General features: G+C 34.6%; 1 protein-coding gene across 2 annotated transcripts in view; it reads left to right on the top strand.

Moving 5' to 3' along the window:
* Positions 1–18,549, top strand: part of ATG3 (autophagy related 3) — a 28,103-nt gene extending 9,554 nt beyond the window's left edge. For both annotated transcript variants that reach the window (XM_009199979.3, XM_003893922.4), the window contains 9 exons: positions 836–906; positions 2,429–2,536; positions 6,992–7,041; positions 9,191–9,272; positions 12,903–12,937; positions 13,190–13,345; positions 14,444–14,571; positions 16,730–16,798; positions 18,278–18,549. In XM_009199979.3, coding sequence (XP_009198243.1) covers positions 836–906; positions 2,429–2,536; positions 6,992–7,041; positions 9,191–9,272; positions 12,903–12,937; positions 13,190–13,345; positions 14,444–14,571; positions 16,730–16,798; positions 18,278–18,359 — 781 coding nt within the window. In that variant the 3' untranslated portion in view covers positions 18,360–18,549. The remainder of the gene's footprint in view (positions 1–835; positions 907–2,428; positions 2,537–6,991; positions 7,042–9,190; positions 9,273–12,902; positions 12,938–13,189; positions 13,346–14,443; positions 14,572–16,729; positions 16,799–18,277) is intronic.
* The last annotated feature ends 701 nt before the right edge of the window (positions 18,550–19,250 follow it).

Raw genomic sequence — 19,250 nt, 5'->3', positions numbered from 1 at the left:
GAACTTTAGACTGAAGCTTGAAAAGACAGCAGAACTCCAAATTTATGCTCATATGCTCATATATGTGAGCTCATATGCTCACATACCATTCCACCTCTCACCATTTTCAGATGACCCACAAATTCTTAAGAAGAGGTGCCAGAGCAGCTCAGAAATGTAGATAGTTGGCTCTGACCCACAGAGGGAGCAGTGTTTAAAAGTAGGAGCCCTGAAGTCACTTGGCTTTGATCCTTGCTCTCCCACCTAGTTTTGTGATCATAGGCAACTTGATCTGTTTAATCTTTAGTTTACTTAACTATAAAATGGGATATTTATATTTTCTACTGTTTAGAGTTATGAAGACTAATTGAAAATAACATGTTGGAGACTTAAATTCTATACTTAATAAGCACTCAATGAAAGGGTTTTTTGTTTTCAAGAATTATTAATATTGTCATTTTATGATTCAAAGCATCTTTTGTCTCTTAGTTCTGATTTTAATACAGTGATAGGAACAGGGATTTTGCCAGCCACCTACATTATTACATAATGTCTTGCAGCTTTTTTTTCTGCCTTGTTCTCAAGATGAGCAGCAGTACTTTAGGATTAAAAATGTGAGAGATTATACAATGGGCTACAACTTACTGAGGAGCAGCATATTTCACTTAGATTATTGTTGCGCTTTTTTCCATGCTTTGACATACTTACTTAATGGAATCCTTCCCAAATCAATTTTAAACCAATTTTCTGAGAAGTATGGATTATGTCATTTTGAGATTTATATGTGATACTTTCTGCTCTATATTTGCCTATTAAAATATATTTTGTATTTTGGTGCTTTTCACTGTTTTTAAAGGGCTACAGGGGAAGAATTGAAAGTGAAGGCATACCTACCAGCAGGCAAACAATTTCTGGTAACTAAAAATGGTAAGAATTATGTTGCATATATTAATAAATTTTGCACAGAGGTATATTAAAATGAAGCTCTGGGTTTTTCTGTTGCTTGAAAATTTTTTCCTTGGTTTTATCTCCTCTTTCTGTTATTTCTTTCTGCCAAAAACATATAGTTGTCAAGATATAAAGGAAGAGGGCCCTAAGGAAAGTTAGACTTCTAAGTGGATTTTTTTGAAGTTGGCTTCATAATAATCTTTCTAGGTATTTGATTTTAATCTTCTTTAGACTGCAATTTTGTATGGAAAATGTAATTCATACTACCTATGATAGCTAAAAGCACAGAGCTGAAGATGTTATTACCCGTTGTGTCATAGAAGGGCACAAAAATATTTTGAAACAGGTAGTGGTTTTTTTATTTTTGGTTTTTTTGAGACAGTCTCGCTGTGTTGCCCAGGCTAGAGTGCAGTGGCGCGATTTCGGCTCACGGGTTCAAGCGATTCTCCTGCCTCAGGCTCCCAAGTAGTTGGGATTACAGGCCTGCCACCACACCCTGCTAATTTTTGTATTTTTAGTAGAGACAGGGTTTCGCCATGTTGGTCAGGCTGGCCTCGAACTCCTGGCCTCAGGTGACTTGCCCGCCTTGGCCTCCCAAAGTGCTGGGATTACAGGCGTGAGCCACCGCGCCTGGTGGAAACAGGTAATGTTTTATTTATGAAGTTAAATTTAAAAACAACATCAAAAGGTTGTTAATACTTCCTTACTAATCACAGAACAGTACATTGATTTCTGTTCCAATTTACTCATTATAGGAAAGGGAAAATAATGTGTACAAAACAGTTTTTTCTTTTCTACAGTATATTTCTTTTTACAAAGGCTGATAATTTATATCCTGATTGTTTAAAAAAATCAGGAGATTAAAAAGCAATTTGTTGACCTTATACCATAATGCTTTTACCGTATAATTACCCAATCTTAGGCTTGTGAATAATAATGCCTGTTAATTGACACATTTACCGTATGAACAACTTACCAGTGTGGTATAAAGAAGTAAAAATCAGAAGGTTGGTGAATTTTAAACTGTTTTATCCATTGTAAATAACTGGAACTTAAATATGAATTATAAAATTTATATTGAAAGTTACTTTAGCTTTGAAAACAAGAGGTCACCTTTACCACCACTGAATATGACAGCTGGTAGCTCCATGTTCTGAGAGTAAAGCCATTAAAATAAGGTATTATTATTCATTAGACTGACACTGAACTTCAGCCTGCTGTTCTTCACAGACCATCATGGTAAAGGAATGCATAGAACATTCCCAATAGAGACTTTCTGCTTGTCTTCTGACAAAGCTATTTAGGAAAAGGTAAATGTAGCCAAATAATTTTGTGTCTGTGGGCTGAATGTAACTCTTAATCACCTTTAAAAGTGAAACATAATATTCACTTAGTATTTTGGTGGTATAAACACCCTATTTTATGGACTAAGCTCTTCTTTCTAATGGGTTTATGGTTAGCAGATTATGTGCTAGTAACTGTATTTACCATTTTTTTATAGTGCCGTGCTATAAGCGGTGCAAACAGATGGAATATTCAGATGAATTGGAAGCTATCATTGAAGAAGATGATGGTGATGGCGGATGGGTAGATACATATCACAACACAGGTAAGAGGAGAATAGAATGACATACATTTAGTTTAAACTCTTTCACAATCTTTTATAATAGCCTAGATTTAAAAAAGAGGATACATAAGGCATAGTTTTGTCCCAGTGGACTTACATGAAAAAAGCGGGAGGACAAATATTAAAAAAGAAGCCTTTAGAGTATGCCAAATTTATTTATTTTTGTTGTTGTTGTTGAGACAGAGTCTCGCTCTGTCGCCAGACTGGAGTGCAAGCAGTGTGATCTTTGCTCACTGCAACCTCCACCTACCGGGTTCAAGCGATTCTCCTGCCTCACCCTCCCGAGTAGCTGGGACTACTGGTGTGCACCCCCATGCTCAGCTAATTTTTGCATTTTTAGTAGAGATGGGGTTTCACTTTGTTGGCCATGATGGTCTCCATTTCTTGACCTCGTAATTTGGCTGCCTCGGCCTCCCAGAGTGCTGGGATTACAGGCATGAGCCACTGCGCCTGGCCAGAGTATGCCAAATTTCTATAATACCTGCTACTTCCATTGCAACTTGAAAATACTCAATATTATTTTCTTAGTTCCTAGATAGAGGGGGAAAAAAGTCCATCAGAGATGCTGAATATGCATACTACTTTGCTTTACTGTCTCTTGCTTACATGTCATTGTCATTCCACTGCTGGATTATGTGGTCCTCTATGACAGGAACTATACTGTATTCACATTTACCCAGAGAACTGACATCTATTAAGTATTTAATAATTGTTAAATAACAACTAAAAGAAATTTTTAGTGCTGTAAGCTCCATGAAAGTAAAGATTTGTTGTTGAATTCTCCGTATCTATCACAGTGTATGATATAGAAGTTGTTCAGTAAATATTTGTTAAATGAGTTGAATGCAAGGTTTTTATAAGTGTTTCTATGATTTATTTGAAACCCTGAATATACTTTTTTATTCTAAGTCCTAAAACACTGTTTCGCCACTATATTTATATAACTATGTAAATGCATATTAAGTGCTGCTGAAGCTAACTACCATTTATTACTTGTTTTGATGAAGAAAATGTGCTCTAAGTTTAAATCCATGATACTAAAAACAAATTTTTCTCCCTTTGAGTCCTAGAGATTAGGAGGTATATCCTTAATAGTAGTAATAAAACAGGGTTTCTCAAATTGGCACTGCTCTTTGGAATGGAAAATATGCTCTAAGTTTAAGTCCTTGATACTAAATACAAGTTTTTCTCCCTTTGAGTCCTAGAGATTAGGAGCTATATCCTTAGTAGTAATAGAACAGGGTTTCTCAACCTTGGCATTGTTTTTTGGAATGGATAATTATTTCCTGTGCATTGTAGAATGCTTAGCAGTATCTCTGGCCTGTACCCACTAGATACCAGTAGCATCCCCCAGTTTTAACAACCAAAAATGCCTCCAGACATTGCTGAATGTTTCATGGGGGAAAAAATCACTGCCTTCAGTTGAGACTCACTGCAGTAGACAGAGGGCTAAGTATCTGCCCAAGTAAAAGTTTCTTCTTAGGTCAGTTTCTCCTCTACTCTTAATAAAGGATGTTGCCTCTTTCCTTACGGAGGTATAGGCAAAGATTTAGGACTTGGGTTCCTTGATCTGAAATTTATTGGCTTATTAGTGAGTTGAGTGCTATATCAAAGCCTAAAGGAAATAACAGATTGAAAAACTTTTGAAAGTAATTTCAGAAATCATCCTTCTTTTCCCCCCACTGACTAGTGAAAGTCTATTAACTCTTCTGCTTTGGTTTTTCCATGCCTGGAAGATGTTGGCAACACATCAGTAGGAAATTCTCTGTTGACTGACTGGAACCATTGATTGTGCGTTGTTTTTAATGTCAAGTTAGTGACTTACGAGGCCAGATACTGGTTCCTTATTCAACTCAGAGTCCCTTGCTTTATCTTTGCTTTCCTGGGCTTTTTCTTGTATAAGCTTGTGTATTATTCGTGGTTCTCTAGAGAAACAGAACCCATAGGATGTGTACAGAGTAGGTTTTGCTTTCTGTGGTTTCAGTTACTTGTAGTCAACCATGGTCCAAAAATATTAAGTGCAAAATTCCAGAAATAAACAATTCATGGGTTTTAATTTTTGCCCTCACTGTTGGAGTAGCGTGATAAAATCCGTTCTGCCCAAGAGGTGAATCATCCCATTGTCTAGTGTATCCCTGCTGTGTATGCTACCCAGCCATTAGTCACTTAATAGCCAACTCTGTTATCAGGTCAACCGTCATGTACAGCGTAGGTAGGGTTTGGTACTATCTATGGTTTCAGACACCCTCTGGGGGTCTTGGAATGTCCCCCACAGATAAGTGAGGACTATTGCATAGGTATAGGTATAGATATAGGTAGATAGGTTTTTTTGTTTGTTTGTTTGTTTGTTTGTTTGTTTGTTTGTTTTAGAGGAATTGGCTCGTGTGATTATGTGGGCTGGCAAGTCTGAATTCTGCAGGGCACACCGGCAGACTGGAGATTCAGGGAGTGTTGATATTGCAGCTTTAGTCCTAAGGCGTTCTGGAGGCTGAATATCTTCTTCTGGAGGACCTCAGTCTTTTTCTGAAAAGGCCTTCAACTGATTGGATGATATCCCCCTATCTTGTAGAGGGTAATCTGCTTTATCCAGTCTACTTATTTAAATGTTGATCACATCTCAAAAATACCTTAACAGCTACATCTAGAATGGTGTTTGACCAAACATCTGGGTGCCATAAACTAGCCAAGTTGACATAAAATTATCATAACCCTTGAGAGAATTACTCTCATTAGTCATTCGAGCTTTCTTTTTCTTTGTCAACTATATCCTACTTTTAGAAGTGTTTTGATGGCATACTACTACATTATTATATTTTGGCAAATTAAAGAGATTGATTTTCTTTAAAATCAATCTGAATTGACTTTAAAAACAGTCAATTCAGTATGTTAAAATTTGGGTTTTACTGTTATGAAATAATCATACCTATTATATAGTAATTTCTAGAAAAACTGAAGTAAAAGCTTTGTGCTAGACCTATGGATTTTGACCTATTTTATTTGTGAAAGTGAGCTATTTATTCTTTTGTTTAGGCATGTTGAACAGACATCTCAAATTTTAGAAGATTAGCAAAGGAGCTAAGCACATTCTGTACTCAGGGTTTTTCTTTAGTAAGTTTAGATGCTATTGTCTTATGGTATTTCTTGTTAAACTATTTTGTTAACATTGACAGGTACTTTGAAGTAGAAATGTTATCTAGCTGACTGGTGGTGCTGCCACCTGCTTAATGCTTTCTTTGAGACAAGTAGATTTTGAGGTATTTGCCCAGCAGAGTACAAGAGAATTGAACCAAAAGTTAGCTTGTATGGATTTTAATCCCAATTTCATCATTTAACTGGGTATAACACTCAAGCAGGTCATCTCTCCAGTGACTTCATTTCTTCATACGAATACATTATTACTGTAACTTCCTTATAGGATAGTCATTGTAAGGATTAAATAAGATGTGGAAACAGTGGAAAGCCCCATATAAATGTGATATGATATTACTACCTTTGGGTATCCTACATTTATGAAGCAAATAACAAACAGATTGAGTATCCCTAATCCAAAAATCCAAATGAAATGTTCCAAAATCCAAAACTTTTTGAGCACTGATATGATGCTCAAATAAAATGCGCGTTAGAGCATTCTGAAGTTTTGTATTAGGGATACTTGACCAGTAAGTAAGTATGCAAATATTCCAAAATCTAAAAAAACTGGAAATACTTCTGGTCCCAAGCATTTCAGATAAGGGATAATCAGCCTATATTAAGATAACTAATAGCTTTGAGAAAATTTTGATGCAAGTTTAATTAAAATGTACATACGAGTCCTGTAGTTTCTTAAACTCTTCTCTTTCCTTTTTTTTTTTTTTGCCCCCCTAAGATGGAGTTTCGCTCTTGTCTCCCAGGCTGGATTGCAGTGGTGCAATTTCGGCTCACTGCAACCTCCGCCTCCCGGGTCCAAGCACTTCTCCTGCCTCAGCCTCCAAGTAGCAGGGACTACAGGCACACGCCACCATGCCGAGCTAACTTCTGTATTTTTAGTAGAAACAAGGTTTCACCCTGTTGGCCAGGCTGGTCTCGAACTCCTGACCTCAGATGATCTACCCGCTTCGGCTTCCGAAAGCATTGGGATTACAGGCGTGATCCATCGCACCTGGTCAAACTGTTCTGTTTCTGAGAAAGTGTGATAGAGATTCTAACAAGGAAAGTAAGGAATAATAAGTGAAGAATGGCAGGATAATTCATGGTAAAATATTAATGAGTTTTTCAAAATTTGAGGAGGTGTCATTGTGACTATTCTTATTAGAGTTCATTTGTAAAGATACTACTATTATTTGCCTCCTTTTTTCAGAGAAATTGTGAGAATTTTCAGCATTTTTATAGTACTTTAATAAGTAAATAGGGTGTTTGCAGTTTAATTTTAATTATTCTTTTCTGCTGAATTTTACATAGGTATTACAGGAATAACCGAAGCAGTTAAAGAGATCACACTGGAAAACAAGGTACTGCTTAATTATATTTTTAAATTTAATGACTAGTTATTTGCCTATCTATCTATCTATCTCTACGCACACATATATAATCACCATATCTGTCTTATAAAAACCCTGGTTATTTATTATCAAGCTCTTTTAAATTCCAGCTTTCTTCCCCATTCATTTTTTTGTCTCAACACACCAAAACGCTACTGCTGCCTAATGCATCTCTTATTTTCCTTAATTTGCAGTATGGTTAAGTAAAACAGCTTTTAGATTGTAGCTTGTGCAAACTACTAATTTTCACTGACTGGAGTGACTTCTAGGCTAGTTTAAAAGAGATGACTTTTGTTTTAAAATGTATTTAGTACCAAATGTCATGTAAGTAGAGAATTTTGGGGTGGAATTAACTACTTGCTTACTAGTAGATGCTAAGGATATATTAACATTTAAATTTTATAGGTTAAATAGTGCCATAAGCAATTTAATCATTCTCTGTATTTTCTTCAACTACTGGTAATTTGGGGTTTATTTGTTTGAATATTTGAAAGCAAACTTTAGCTTGCATCATTCAAATTTGTAACATTTTGAATGAATAGAAGCTTAATCAGTTAAGTTTTATTGCATGACTTATGGGGTAAAACATAATTGGATAGAGTTTTTCTGCTTGGAAATTCTGAGTTATTTTAGGCTGTCGTAGGTATTAGATTAGCTTTTCATTTCTCAGAGAGATCAATTGCAGTTGTCTTCATGTTTTTATATACCTGTAGTTGTTTGAAATGATATGAAAATATAATATAAAATGCTCTCACCCTTGTCTTAGTTATTTTTTTATCCGTCAGATCACTTAGAGGATAGACTATTTAGGTGGAATAATTGTGTTGCTAGTCTTACGACACATTTGCTACAACAGTTACTAAAGATATTCTTTATGTGATTTTGTCATTTGGATCTTTCCGGATTTGTAACTGGGGCTTAACAGAAAGTGATAGAAATTAAGACAAGTTTTGTGGGGTTTCTTGGTACAGTTTTATGCTTTAAGATTTAGTTATTTGACCTGAGAATTCTTCATTTTGAAATTCGACTTTTTGGAGTGTTTGAATGACTTAAGGAGAAATCACACAAATTGCTTTGCTGTTTCAGAAGATCTTTTTTACTCTGACCATTACTATGTATGCTTCAGACTTTGGGAATGATAAATGGCAGAGTAGTGTAGATAGTGATTTTCATGGATGGGCTTATGGTAATACCTTTAATTTTTTTATAACTTAGAATACTTGCCATCCAAATGCAAGTATTAATCTTGGTTGTCAATTTCTATTGTATTCTACTTTATCAAGTATAAATATCACCAATATGATGAAAATTTTTCTTAATGATTAATTTGTTAGATAATAGCTCATATAATAATTACTGAGACACTGACAGTGGTTTTGTGGTTTCAATTTTGGGTGTAAGAATGATTTAAGTTTTAAACATATAGTGTTAAATAAAACCACCCCTAAGTAAAATGTAACCTAGGTAAAACTAAATGTTCAATTTATCCACTTATTATGTTGACTTCAGATTTTCAGAATATTAATTTTGTGAAAACAATAGCCATATGTTAAACCTGTTGGTCAGTATTGTTCTTTCACTCTAGAGCTAATATAGTTAAGAAATTAAACTGATATTTTGTGCATTTTAATAATTGTAAAGTCCGACAACTTGCCTAATTCAGCTAGGATATTGTTAACAAATTAGAGTGTAATAGTGTTTGATTTATATTTTAGCTTATAATATATTTGATTTATAAATATATGCACTTTTTCCCCTTAAATTATAAGTACACAAGTTAATATAATATTGACCTGATTTTCTAATACTAATGAATTGATTGACCAAAAATACTGTTTTATTGGAAGTGCAACTGGCGATTATTTTTAAATAGTTAGCTTAGATGACTCTTACTGCTCCCATAATAACCTTTGTTATTTTTCAGTCACAGCACTTAGCACATTACTTTTAATGATTGATGTATGAATTCATTATCTCCATTGGAGTTTAAGTTTTTTGTGGAGAAGAACTGCCTTATCATTCTTATTTTCACAGTGGTTACCACTGTGCTAGCACATGGGTGTTCAGTGTTTAAATATTGAATATATTTAAGTGAATTTAAATGTAATTAATTTCAAAGGACAATATAAGACTTCAAGATTGCTCAGCACTATGTGAAGAGGAAGAAGAGGAAGATGAAGGAGAAGCTGCAGATATGGAAGGTATCCCTGTTCTAGATTTGCTTCAATTCCACTAGAATATTGATTTAGAATATTTGTAATTTATGCGGATTGAGAATTCTTCATTGAGTTGTAAGTTTAGCATATAGCAGCCTATGGTATATTTTATATATGTTTAGTTTATGAAAATTTCATTGGTGTAAAACTTACCTTGATCTTGGACTCCTCTATTTTACTCCGAACATAGTCTTGGACAACATCATTTTTATTGGAATAACTATTAGACATAAATATTTAATACTGGGTACAGCTGCAAGATACTAATTCCTAACCAAATTATTTCAGAGCAGAACAAAGTTTGCTTATTATGCATTTTGTATTTTCTTTTCCCTCTTTGATAGCATCTTTCTACTAAAACCTGAAGATAGTTTCAATGGGGCCTTTTTTTTTTTTTCTTTTTTTGAGACGGAGTCTCACTCTGTCACCAGGCTGGAATGCAGTGGCGCAGTCTCGGCTCACTGCAACCTCCGTCTCCTGGGTTCAAGTGATTCTCTTGCCTCAGCCTCCCGAGTAACTGAGACTACAGATGCACGCCACCACACTCAGCTAATTTTTGTATTTTTAGTATAGAGATGGGGTTTCACCGTATTGGCCAGGATGGTCTTGATCTCTTGACCTTATGATCTGCCCACCTTGGCCTCCCAAAGTGCTGGGATTATAGGTGTGGGCCACTGTGCCTGGCTAATGGGGCCTTTTGAACTACACAGAATCCCCTCAGTTTCCCAAGATTCTGAGAAGTCCTCCTCCTAGAGTTGCCAGTTGAGAATCACTGCATTAGTGAATCATTGTTACAAGAGAGAGAAACCCACTAAAATCAGAGAAGTATGGGTCTGTTAGCACATGGTTATTCAAAGCTTTGTATTTCATGAGCATGATAATCTTTTTCAATACATTTGAAACCTCAGATATTTAAAAGTAGATGAAAAAATTGCTGTCACCAGGGTGACCTCTTTGTTAAATCCATTTTATCTTTATTACACTTACCTTTTCTGCATTGATTCTGTTAACCGTATCTTCCTCTTTTTTTTCCTCCTTTGGTTTCTATAACACTGGGTTTTCTTCCTCTTTCCTGGACTCTTTCTTCTAGTAATCTATGATTCTTTTCTTTCCCTCAGCAATTAAATGTTACTGTTTCATGGGTTTCTTTCTTTCTTTTTTTTTTTTCCTTGCTTACTCTCTGTACTGCCAGATTTTTTCTTCTGTAATGGCATTCTGTAGTCTGGCATGAGAATTTCTGCAACAAGAAAGATAGCGTATAAATTACATCCAATACTTTGTGAGAGTTTAAATATGAATATATTTATATATGTAAATAGGGTGCATGTGTAAGAAGTCGGAAAAAGGAAAAGGATATGAAAAAAGGGCAGGCATTGAAGGCTGTAAGGCAGCTGAATCCCAAAAATACATAGACTTTAGAGTGAGATAGATTGTGTTTTGTAGTATGCAGAAGTAGAAGATGGTGCCAGGTAGAGTTGAAACACCATAATGGCAAGTGATGCTTGCTGGACCAAAAAAGTACCTTTCTGTTTGTTTTCAAAATTACTTTCAATTCCCCATGAAACCTAGCTATATCTGTTCCTAAATTTCAGTGAGATTCTTGTCCTTACTTTCATAGTAAACTGCTATTCCTTAAGGAAATCTGAATGAATTACTTGTAACCAGAATTGATCACAGCAGCCTCACATACCATCTGTATGCTAGGGACTTCCATATCGAATCCTCTAGCCTAGATATTCTCAACTTCAGATTTATTTCAGTTTCATTTCCACCTGGATGTCTCATAGTTGTCAGAAACTGAACTTACCACCTTCTTGCACAAATATTATTTCTGAATTTCATCTGTCTCTGAATGGCATAGTTGACCAAGTTGGGTTGGTGGGGTGGCATAGAACCCTTTGATTAAAGCACTGTTTTCAAAGTACAAGCTGTGGGATTGCCTTAAATATCTGGTAGTCATTTAGTATGTTTATTATATTTCCCCTAGATAGAGTTAAAGAATTGCTATATATGTAATTTTGCTCAACAATAGTGTTGATGGTATCTAATATAAACGTATTTTCATTTATTGAACAAATTATTTATTGGGCAGTACAGTATTTATCAGGTATTGTCCTTAGTGTTGGAGCTAAAGCAGTAGACATGATCTCATGTGGAGTTTATATTCTAATCAATGGAGACAAAAAATAGATAAGCAAAAGATATACTGTATTAGTTATAATTGTTAAGGAAAAAATAAAGGAGGAAAGGGCTAGAGAATCTTGGGGTGGGAATGAGTGTTGCAATTTAAATAAGTTGGTCAAGAAAAACCTAATTGAAAGTACACACCATTAAAATAAAGCCTGGAAGGAAGTGAATGAAACTAGGTATCTGAGGGAAGAGTGCAAAGGTCCTGAGGTGGGAATGTGTGTGGCTTATGTAAAATACTGTAAAGTATGCTTATGTCCAGATAGAAGAGAAGGGAGAGTAGTAAAGGGTGGAGTCAGGTAACCAGGGACCAGGTTCTATAAGGTCTTGACATAACTCAGAGTGAGAGAAGCCATTGGAGGGTTTTTTCTTTTCAAGTAGAGGAGCGACATGATTTAACATTTCAACAGAACCACGGTGCAGTGGTAAGAATAGACTGAAGGGAGAAGGGGACAGCAGGGGGCTGTTTTGATAATCTAGGCAAGAAAAGATGGTGGCTTGATCTAGGGTCATAACATTGGTAGTGGTGAGAAACAGTAGAATTCTGGAATATTTTGAGAGTTGAGCCAAAGAGATTTGCTGCTGGATTGGATGTCATATGTGACAAGCGGAGTAGTCAAGGGTGACTCCAAGGTTTTTGACCTGAGCTTCTAGAAAGATACCATTAACTGAGATGTGGAAAAATCAAGAGTGATTAGCTTTGGAGAGGGAGTCAGGAACTCAGTTTTAGACATGTGATATTTGCAGTGTTCATTAGTTATCTAGTGGAGAAGTGAAATAAACAAATATCCAAGTCTGCAGGCAGGGAATAAATTTGAAAGTCATCAATATTTAAAGTCATTGAGTCTGGATGAAATCGTTACAGAAATAAGTGTGGATAGAGGAGAGGCAAGGTCCAGAAACTGAGCCCTTGGTTACTGCAGTGTTTGATTTTATGGTTCTTTTAAAGTAGAGGTGATGAAGAGGAACCAGCCTAGAAGATAGTGAAGCAACAGTCAGTGATGTGGGAGGAAAGCCATATTTTAAAAGCCAAGGAAAGAAAATGTTCCAAGGAGAAGGGACTAAAAAATGCCACGTGTTCCTGATAGGTCAATTAAGATGAAAACTGGGAATTTACCACTGGATTCAGCAAAGAGGAGGTCACCGATGACTTTAATGAACATGTTTATGCAGTTATAGAAGTAGCCTTGTATACACTGTGGAGCCACTGAGGACTCTACAGCATTATTATGTCAAGCCTTAAACATGCTGACTTTCTCTGGGCTTTTGCCTTTGGAAGTATCAAATTAGCTCACTTATATCTATTCAATATCTTTGTTAAAAACAACGGCAAAATCCCAGTTTTTGAATGCTACTATGAAGTAATACTTAAATTGGTTTAGGCAATTTTCTTGAACTTGATTAATCTTTTGTTGCTTTTTATAACAGAATATGAAGAGAGTGGATTGTTGGAAACAGATGAGGTTTGTAAATTGAGTTTTCTTTAGTTAATTTTTAATGAATGAACTTGGGGATTCGTGTTCTTATTAATATATTGATCTTTCAAAGAAATTCTAATTTTTTCATATTGATTATAGCATATACAATTTAGCTTTGAGTTCAAGTTCATTTACCCTTAAGAAAACAAAATATAGAATGGAAAAAATAGGTTTTCTAGAATGTCACGTTCATACTGATTTAATGGTTGTAAATTTTTCTCTTTTATTATGTGCCAGGCTACCCTAGATACAAGCAAAATAGTAGAAGCTTGTAAAGCCAAAACTGATGCTGGCAGTGAAGATGCTATTTTGCAAACCAGAACTTACGACCTTTACATCACTTATGATAAATATTACCAGACTCCACGATTATGGTTGTTTGGCTATGATGAGGTAAAAATTAGAAGCATTATATTTTAATATCAATATTTTAAATTGTTGGGTTTAATTTATTCTTCATTAGGTCCATGGGTATTTATTGTAGTGTTTTAAATGTTGGAAATCATTTGTTTTACAGTTTTATGATTAATGTTGAACTTGATTCTTTCTTATTTTGAATGAACTATGAATTATTCAGTGTAGCAACAATAATGCTAAGACATAAACAGAAATAGTCTGTTACATATTCCTTGACCTCTAAGCTTATGCCTTCAAAATGTGAGGGAAATTTAAATTTTGTTTGGGATTACATCAGTTGGGTATGTAGGCATTTAGAGAATGACCATTGTCACATGTGAAGAAAGTGGATTGTTGTATGTATGTATTTTTCCCCTTAAGACAGAAAACTCATCTGCTTAATTGAATTAAAGGATAATTGATATAAGATTAACTTGTTTAATCTGTCATTCTTACGGCTGTATATGGGAAACAAGAAAATAAAATCAGTCTAAAAGATGAGTTACAAAGCTATAAAATGTTTTGACAGCCACAAACTTGTCTTTTTGTGAGATTTTTTTTCTGCATTAGGGGGTAGCTGTCACAGAGCTTGGCTATGACTCCTTCCTGTCCTTCCCTTGATATTAATAAATTGTAAAATTTCCCGGAAATCATTCTAAACAGTCTAGAATTCTAAATTGCAAGTGACGTGAGATGGAGAACTAAATATATTAGAAACCTTGAGATTTAGGCTGAAAGTTTCTAAATAGTAAATTTTTTTTTTTTTTTTTTTTTGAGATGGAGTCTTACTCTGTCGCCCAGGGTGGATGGAGTGCAGTGGCGCAATCTCAGCTTACTGCAAGCTCCACCTCTGAGGTTCACGCCATTCTCCTGCCTCAGCCTCACAAGTAGCTGGGACCACAGGTCCCCGCCACCACGCCCTGCTAATTTTTTGTATTTTTAGTAGAGACGGGGTTTCACCGTGTTGGCCAGGATGGTCTTGATCTCCTGACCTCGTGTTCTACCCGCCTCAGCCTCCCAAGTGCTGGGATTATAGGAGTGAGCCACTGCACCCGGCCCTAAATAGTAATTTCACAGCATTTTTTATGCTTTCAGCAACGGCAGCCTTTAACAGTTGAGCACATGTATGAAGACATCAGTCAAGATCATGTGAAGAAAACAGTGACCATTGAAAATCACCCTCATCTGCCACCACCTCCTATGTGTTCAGTTCACCCATGCAGGTATGTATATGTAGAGATACATATATTTTTTGGTGTGATTGTATATTTCATGGATTTGTTACTTGAGAATCTTGAAACATAGAACCCTAACAGAAAAAAATTTTCTTAATAAACAAGTAAAATTCTCTCTTGTCCTCCTTAGAAATTTTCTTCTGCTTACATATATAAGAAAAAGAAAAAAAACAACTCACCAATTTAAGTTTAATACGTTAAAAATTTTTTTGTTCTCTGTGGGTGTTTGTAGAATAGATGGATCTTTGTGATTTTACTACACTTTTTAGCTCCCAGAACAGTTTGGAAGATTCTGTTTTTGACTCAGAAGTAGTCATCATTTAGGTGTGGTTTGCTGTGTTGTGACTGCTTTTCTGTGAATGTAGACCATAGAGTTAACCTTGTGATTTTTTTAGGTGACCTATTTGCTTTCTTTTATTGATTAGTGAAGGGAGATATATGTATGTATGTTCTTCAGTTGAGAGTTCGTCAGCCTTAGCAAGTCAAGTGCGTTTATATATTGGGATTTTCTTTGTGTCAGTGGCTTTTCACAGAGCCAAATCTGTGAAGCTAAACCTATATACATGATTTGTTCAGAATTTTTCTTTAAAAAAAAAAGTTATTACATGCTAATTTCTTTAGGTTGGTTATTTCTAATAGAAACTTTCGCCGTTGATTGGAAAATACTAGTAAGTTTTTTTCAGTGAATATTGGTTACCTACTGGTAACAGTATTTTTCAGTGAAACTCATTCTGTTGACCAATTAGATGAAACATTTCGTTTTCTCTTCCCTCTAGTTAAAAACAACCTTTAATATTTTCTTCTCGTATTCTGCAACCTCTTTACTCTCAAACTTTAACCCCATGGGAGACCTTGATCATTTTTTCATTTTTTTAATGTCTGAAACTTTAATTGCTAGCTGTGAAAAACAATTTAGGAGCCATTAGCTTTAGTTTTGAATTATGTAATCTAAAAAGTTTTCAGTTTTTAGAGTTATTCTCTTGATTCCTCTTATGGTTTAAGGTCTTAGGATGGTGCTTATCAAACTGAAGCATATTTCTTTCTGAGATGTAAAATTTACTCAGTTGGGGGAAAAGTAATTTAACTGGTAATTATGTTAAACATTTTAATAAAATAGATGACTATATTGTGGAATGGGATACAAATATTTCAAAAAATCTGAGTGCCTGTAAAATAAAACTTCAAGGATATTTTAGACCGTTCTGTGGGCTACCTCAGATTGTGCCTTCAAATCCTCTGGAATGATACATTCCCTCTCATATTCTAAGTTGACTGCCTCTATCGAAGGTTATAGTCGTAAAAACTGAAGCAGCGTTATTTAAGCCAAGGTATGTTAAAAAGACTTTCTTTAAAAATTGTCTTTTTCTTAGTTTCTGTGCCTAGATACTTTGATACCACTATTTTCTGTAGCACAGGAGAGATACCAATTGGCCATGATGTATAGATAGGATAGAAACTTCATATAAATAAATACCTTTCTTTTTATAAGCAAAAATAATTGTTTTTACATAGAATTGGATAAATTTTAGAATATGCATTAGGACAAAGAAACAAATACAAACCTCTTAACTCTGACCAATTAGCTTTTCTTAAACCCTCTCAGTTTTGGCTTGTTCTCAACTAAATCAACAGCCCAGATCACACAATTATAGATACCTCTTTGCTTTTTTGTCCAACTGACACCTTGTGCCTTTTTTTTTTTTTTAATTTGCGTGATATGACTCTTTTTTGTTTCTTAGAGCAAACAGCTGTCATTCCACATTTTCTCCTTCATGATTTCCTCTTCCCTGGTTTTCTGCCTGCCTTATCTGTCCCAATTATCAGAACACTAACTAATGCCATTGTGCCTGCTGTGACTACCATAGCTTTTTAAGATTACGCCCTCCACTGGTAAAACTATTTGCATGGCATAACAATCTATAATCTTGTGTTTTGGAAGTGGAGGGGAGATATTTTATAATTTAACTATTTTAATAAATACTTTATAGTTATTGGGGAATGGTGGGAGAAATAAGTTTGTAATGTAACTATTATATTAAAAATTAATTCACTGACAGTAATACGGTCGATTTCTTTACAAATGAAAATGTGTTTTTCCTCTTTTGGTCTAATCGGTCTACATTAATAATTTTTTTTTGGCTTCTAGGCATGCTGAGGTGATGAAGAAAATCATTGAGACTGTTGCAGAAGGAGGGGGAGAACTTGGAGTTCATATGTATCCTTCCCTGTGTGTAGGATTAATGGCAAAATGGCTTTAGGATTTTTTTTTTTTTTTTGAGAAATTTAGTGTAACCTTAATGACATAGTACCTATAACTTGTTTTAACTTCTCATATCTGAAAATCCTAGTGGAAGTCTTTAATTTATTTAGAAAATGTTTTTTGTGGTAGTTACACCTTGCTTAGTTGATTAGAACATGTCCCCATGTGTAGCAGTAGCTCAGCCTTGTTACAAAGGTAACTACTAATTTAGAGTAATAACATGAGTATCTTTTTCTTAGGTATATTTCCAATTTAACTTGTTACCAAAAATGTACTTTCCCATCAGGTAAAAGTAAAATTATAGGTTGTGTCAATCGGAGGTGTCTCTGAAGCAAATAATTCAACTTAAACAAATAGGTAAATTAAAAAGTAATTAATGTACTACATGAAGTGCTTTAGATATTCTTAAAATATAGTATGTTCATTTTTCTCAAGACAGTAGCACCTTTCTTGTATCTTACTATAGTTTTCCTACTCAGTTTTCTTGGATTGACAAAAGTAATAAATTCAAGTTAATGCCCAAGCAAACTGTTGGATCCTAAAGTACCTGTACGCATAGCATAGATTCATCACACAGTCAAAATCAGTGATTAAGATGCCAGATAGCTTGAATTAGTTTCATGCTAGGTTAATAGTTGACATGGTGGTGGTTTCTGTTACTAAGTGTTAGATTAGATATGGAGACTCAGACTGAGGGGCGTTGCTAATAAAGTGTGTCCCTAAGAAGAACTATGAGCTGATTTGATATTGAAACAAACCTAAAACTTCCAGTCCAAACCATATTTACTCCTAAAGTCCTATTATGCCTAACTGGCACATCTCTATGCTGGATACTAGGAAGCAACTGGGAAGACTGTCTATATATAATTCATAATAGTAATTGGTTTCCTCCAATGAAAAGTAAGCTCTTAACGTTTTTAAGTGCAATGAACATAAAAAAATTTCAGAATTTAATTAAAGACAGTCCAGTAAAGCAGTCTGACAAATACATACAGTAACCTAGAATCAGTCTACTATATAGGGTTTTCATTTAAGTTTTTTCTCTTTTGCTACAGTACTTTTATAGTCTATTCTGCCTTATTTTCTGACATAACTCTAGCAAACTTAAAGGGGTCTAGTAAATGAGTACATTTTGTACTCGATTAAACATGTATAGCTTTGTCCCTTTATTTTTATATCAAAGTTATTGTGCTTATATGAACGCCTACTCATTAAGAAGCTTCAAATTCAATATTAGAATGAGTGGTCAGATAACCTTAAAGAGCCTCATGTTAAATAGACACAAATTTGCATAGTTGAATTCTTTAATAGACTTAATTTAAGGGTTTTTGATTTTTTTTGAGAAATTAATGGCTTAATAAAATGGATAATTACAACATGGGCTTAAAACATAGAACTGTTTACAAATCTTATTTTCCTTAACTAAACCTTTAGGTATCTTCTTATTTTCTTGAAATTTGTACAAGCTGTCATTCCAACAATAGAATATGACTACACAAGGCATTTCACAATGTAGTGAAGAGAGCATAAAATCTATCCTAATTATTGGTTCTGATTTTTAAAGAATTAACCCATAGATGTGACCATTGACCATATTCATCAATATATACAGTTTCTCTAATAAAGGGACTTATATGTTTATGCATTAAATAAAAATATGTTCCGCTACCAGCCTTATTTGTTTAATAAAAATCAGTGTAAAGAGACAGTTTTTCTTGCTTCTTATTAAAAGGTTATGATTTGATTTCCCCTAAATAATAATAAGTGAAGACATCTATCTCATATAGAATGATGACAGATTATTTTTGGTTCACATTTATGAGGAAGGTATTAAATGTATAAGGCTCAAAACTAGGATTAGAAAACACTGTGCTAGACTGTCTTCTTTCTTTTCTTTGTTCCTTTTGTTTTCTCTTACCTTTTCCTGTCTGCTGATAGTTAATATTTATGATGCGCTTACTGTTTGCCATGAACTCTTAAGTACTATTACTTACATGTTTCCCAATTGTTGTATTAAGTTCATAGCACCAAAATTATTTTTTATTAAGGATTCGGGAATATTTCTTCTATTGTGATTGCCTGGTAGAACACTAGAATTTAAAGGGATAATAAGTTTATTCTGTCATATCAGCTTATAGATCTAGGTATAGGAGTTTAGAAAGGCAAGTATTCTGCTCTAGGATACATACTGAAAGCCAAGGAGGAAAACCTAAGCCCTTTGTTCTCTTTATGCCACTACATTCCTCATCTTTGTTCTTTCAGTAGTCTGCACAAAGTGGAATGGCTAATCTTGTCCATAGTTTTGTTTTATTTTCTCCTCATCATTTAAGAATATCCTCCTTGCTTTCTTTGTTTTCCTCCCTTTTCCAATCAATTATTGTATTACAAGAAAATCTCCATAATGAAG

The sequence above is a fragment of the Papio anubis genome, chromosome 2, assembly GCF_008728515.1.
Source record: "Papio anubis isolate 15944 chromosome 2, Panubis1.0, whole genome shotgun sequence".
NCBI classification, from domain to species: Eukaryota; Metazoa; Chordata; class Mammalia; order Primates; family Cercopithecidae; genus Papio; species Papio anubis.
Note: the sequence above shows the minus strand (reverse complement) of the source record. Positions and strands in the feature narration are given on the sequence as shown.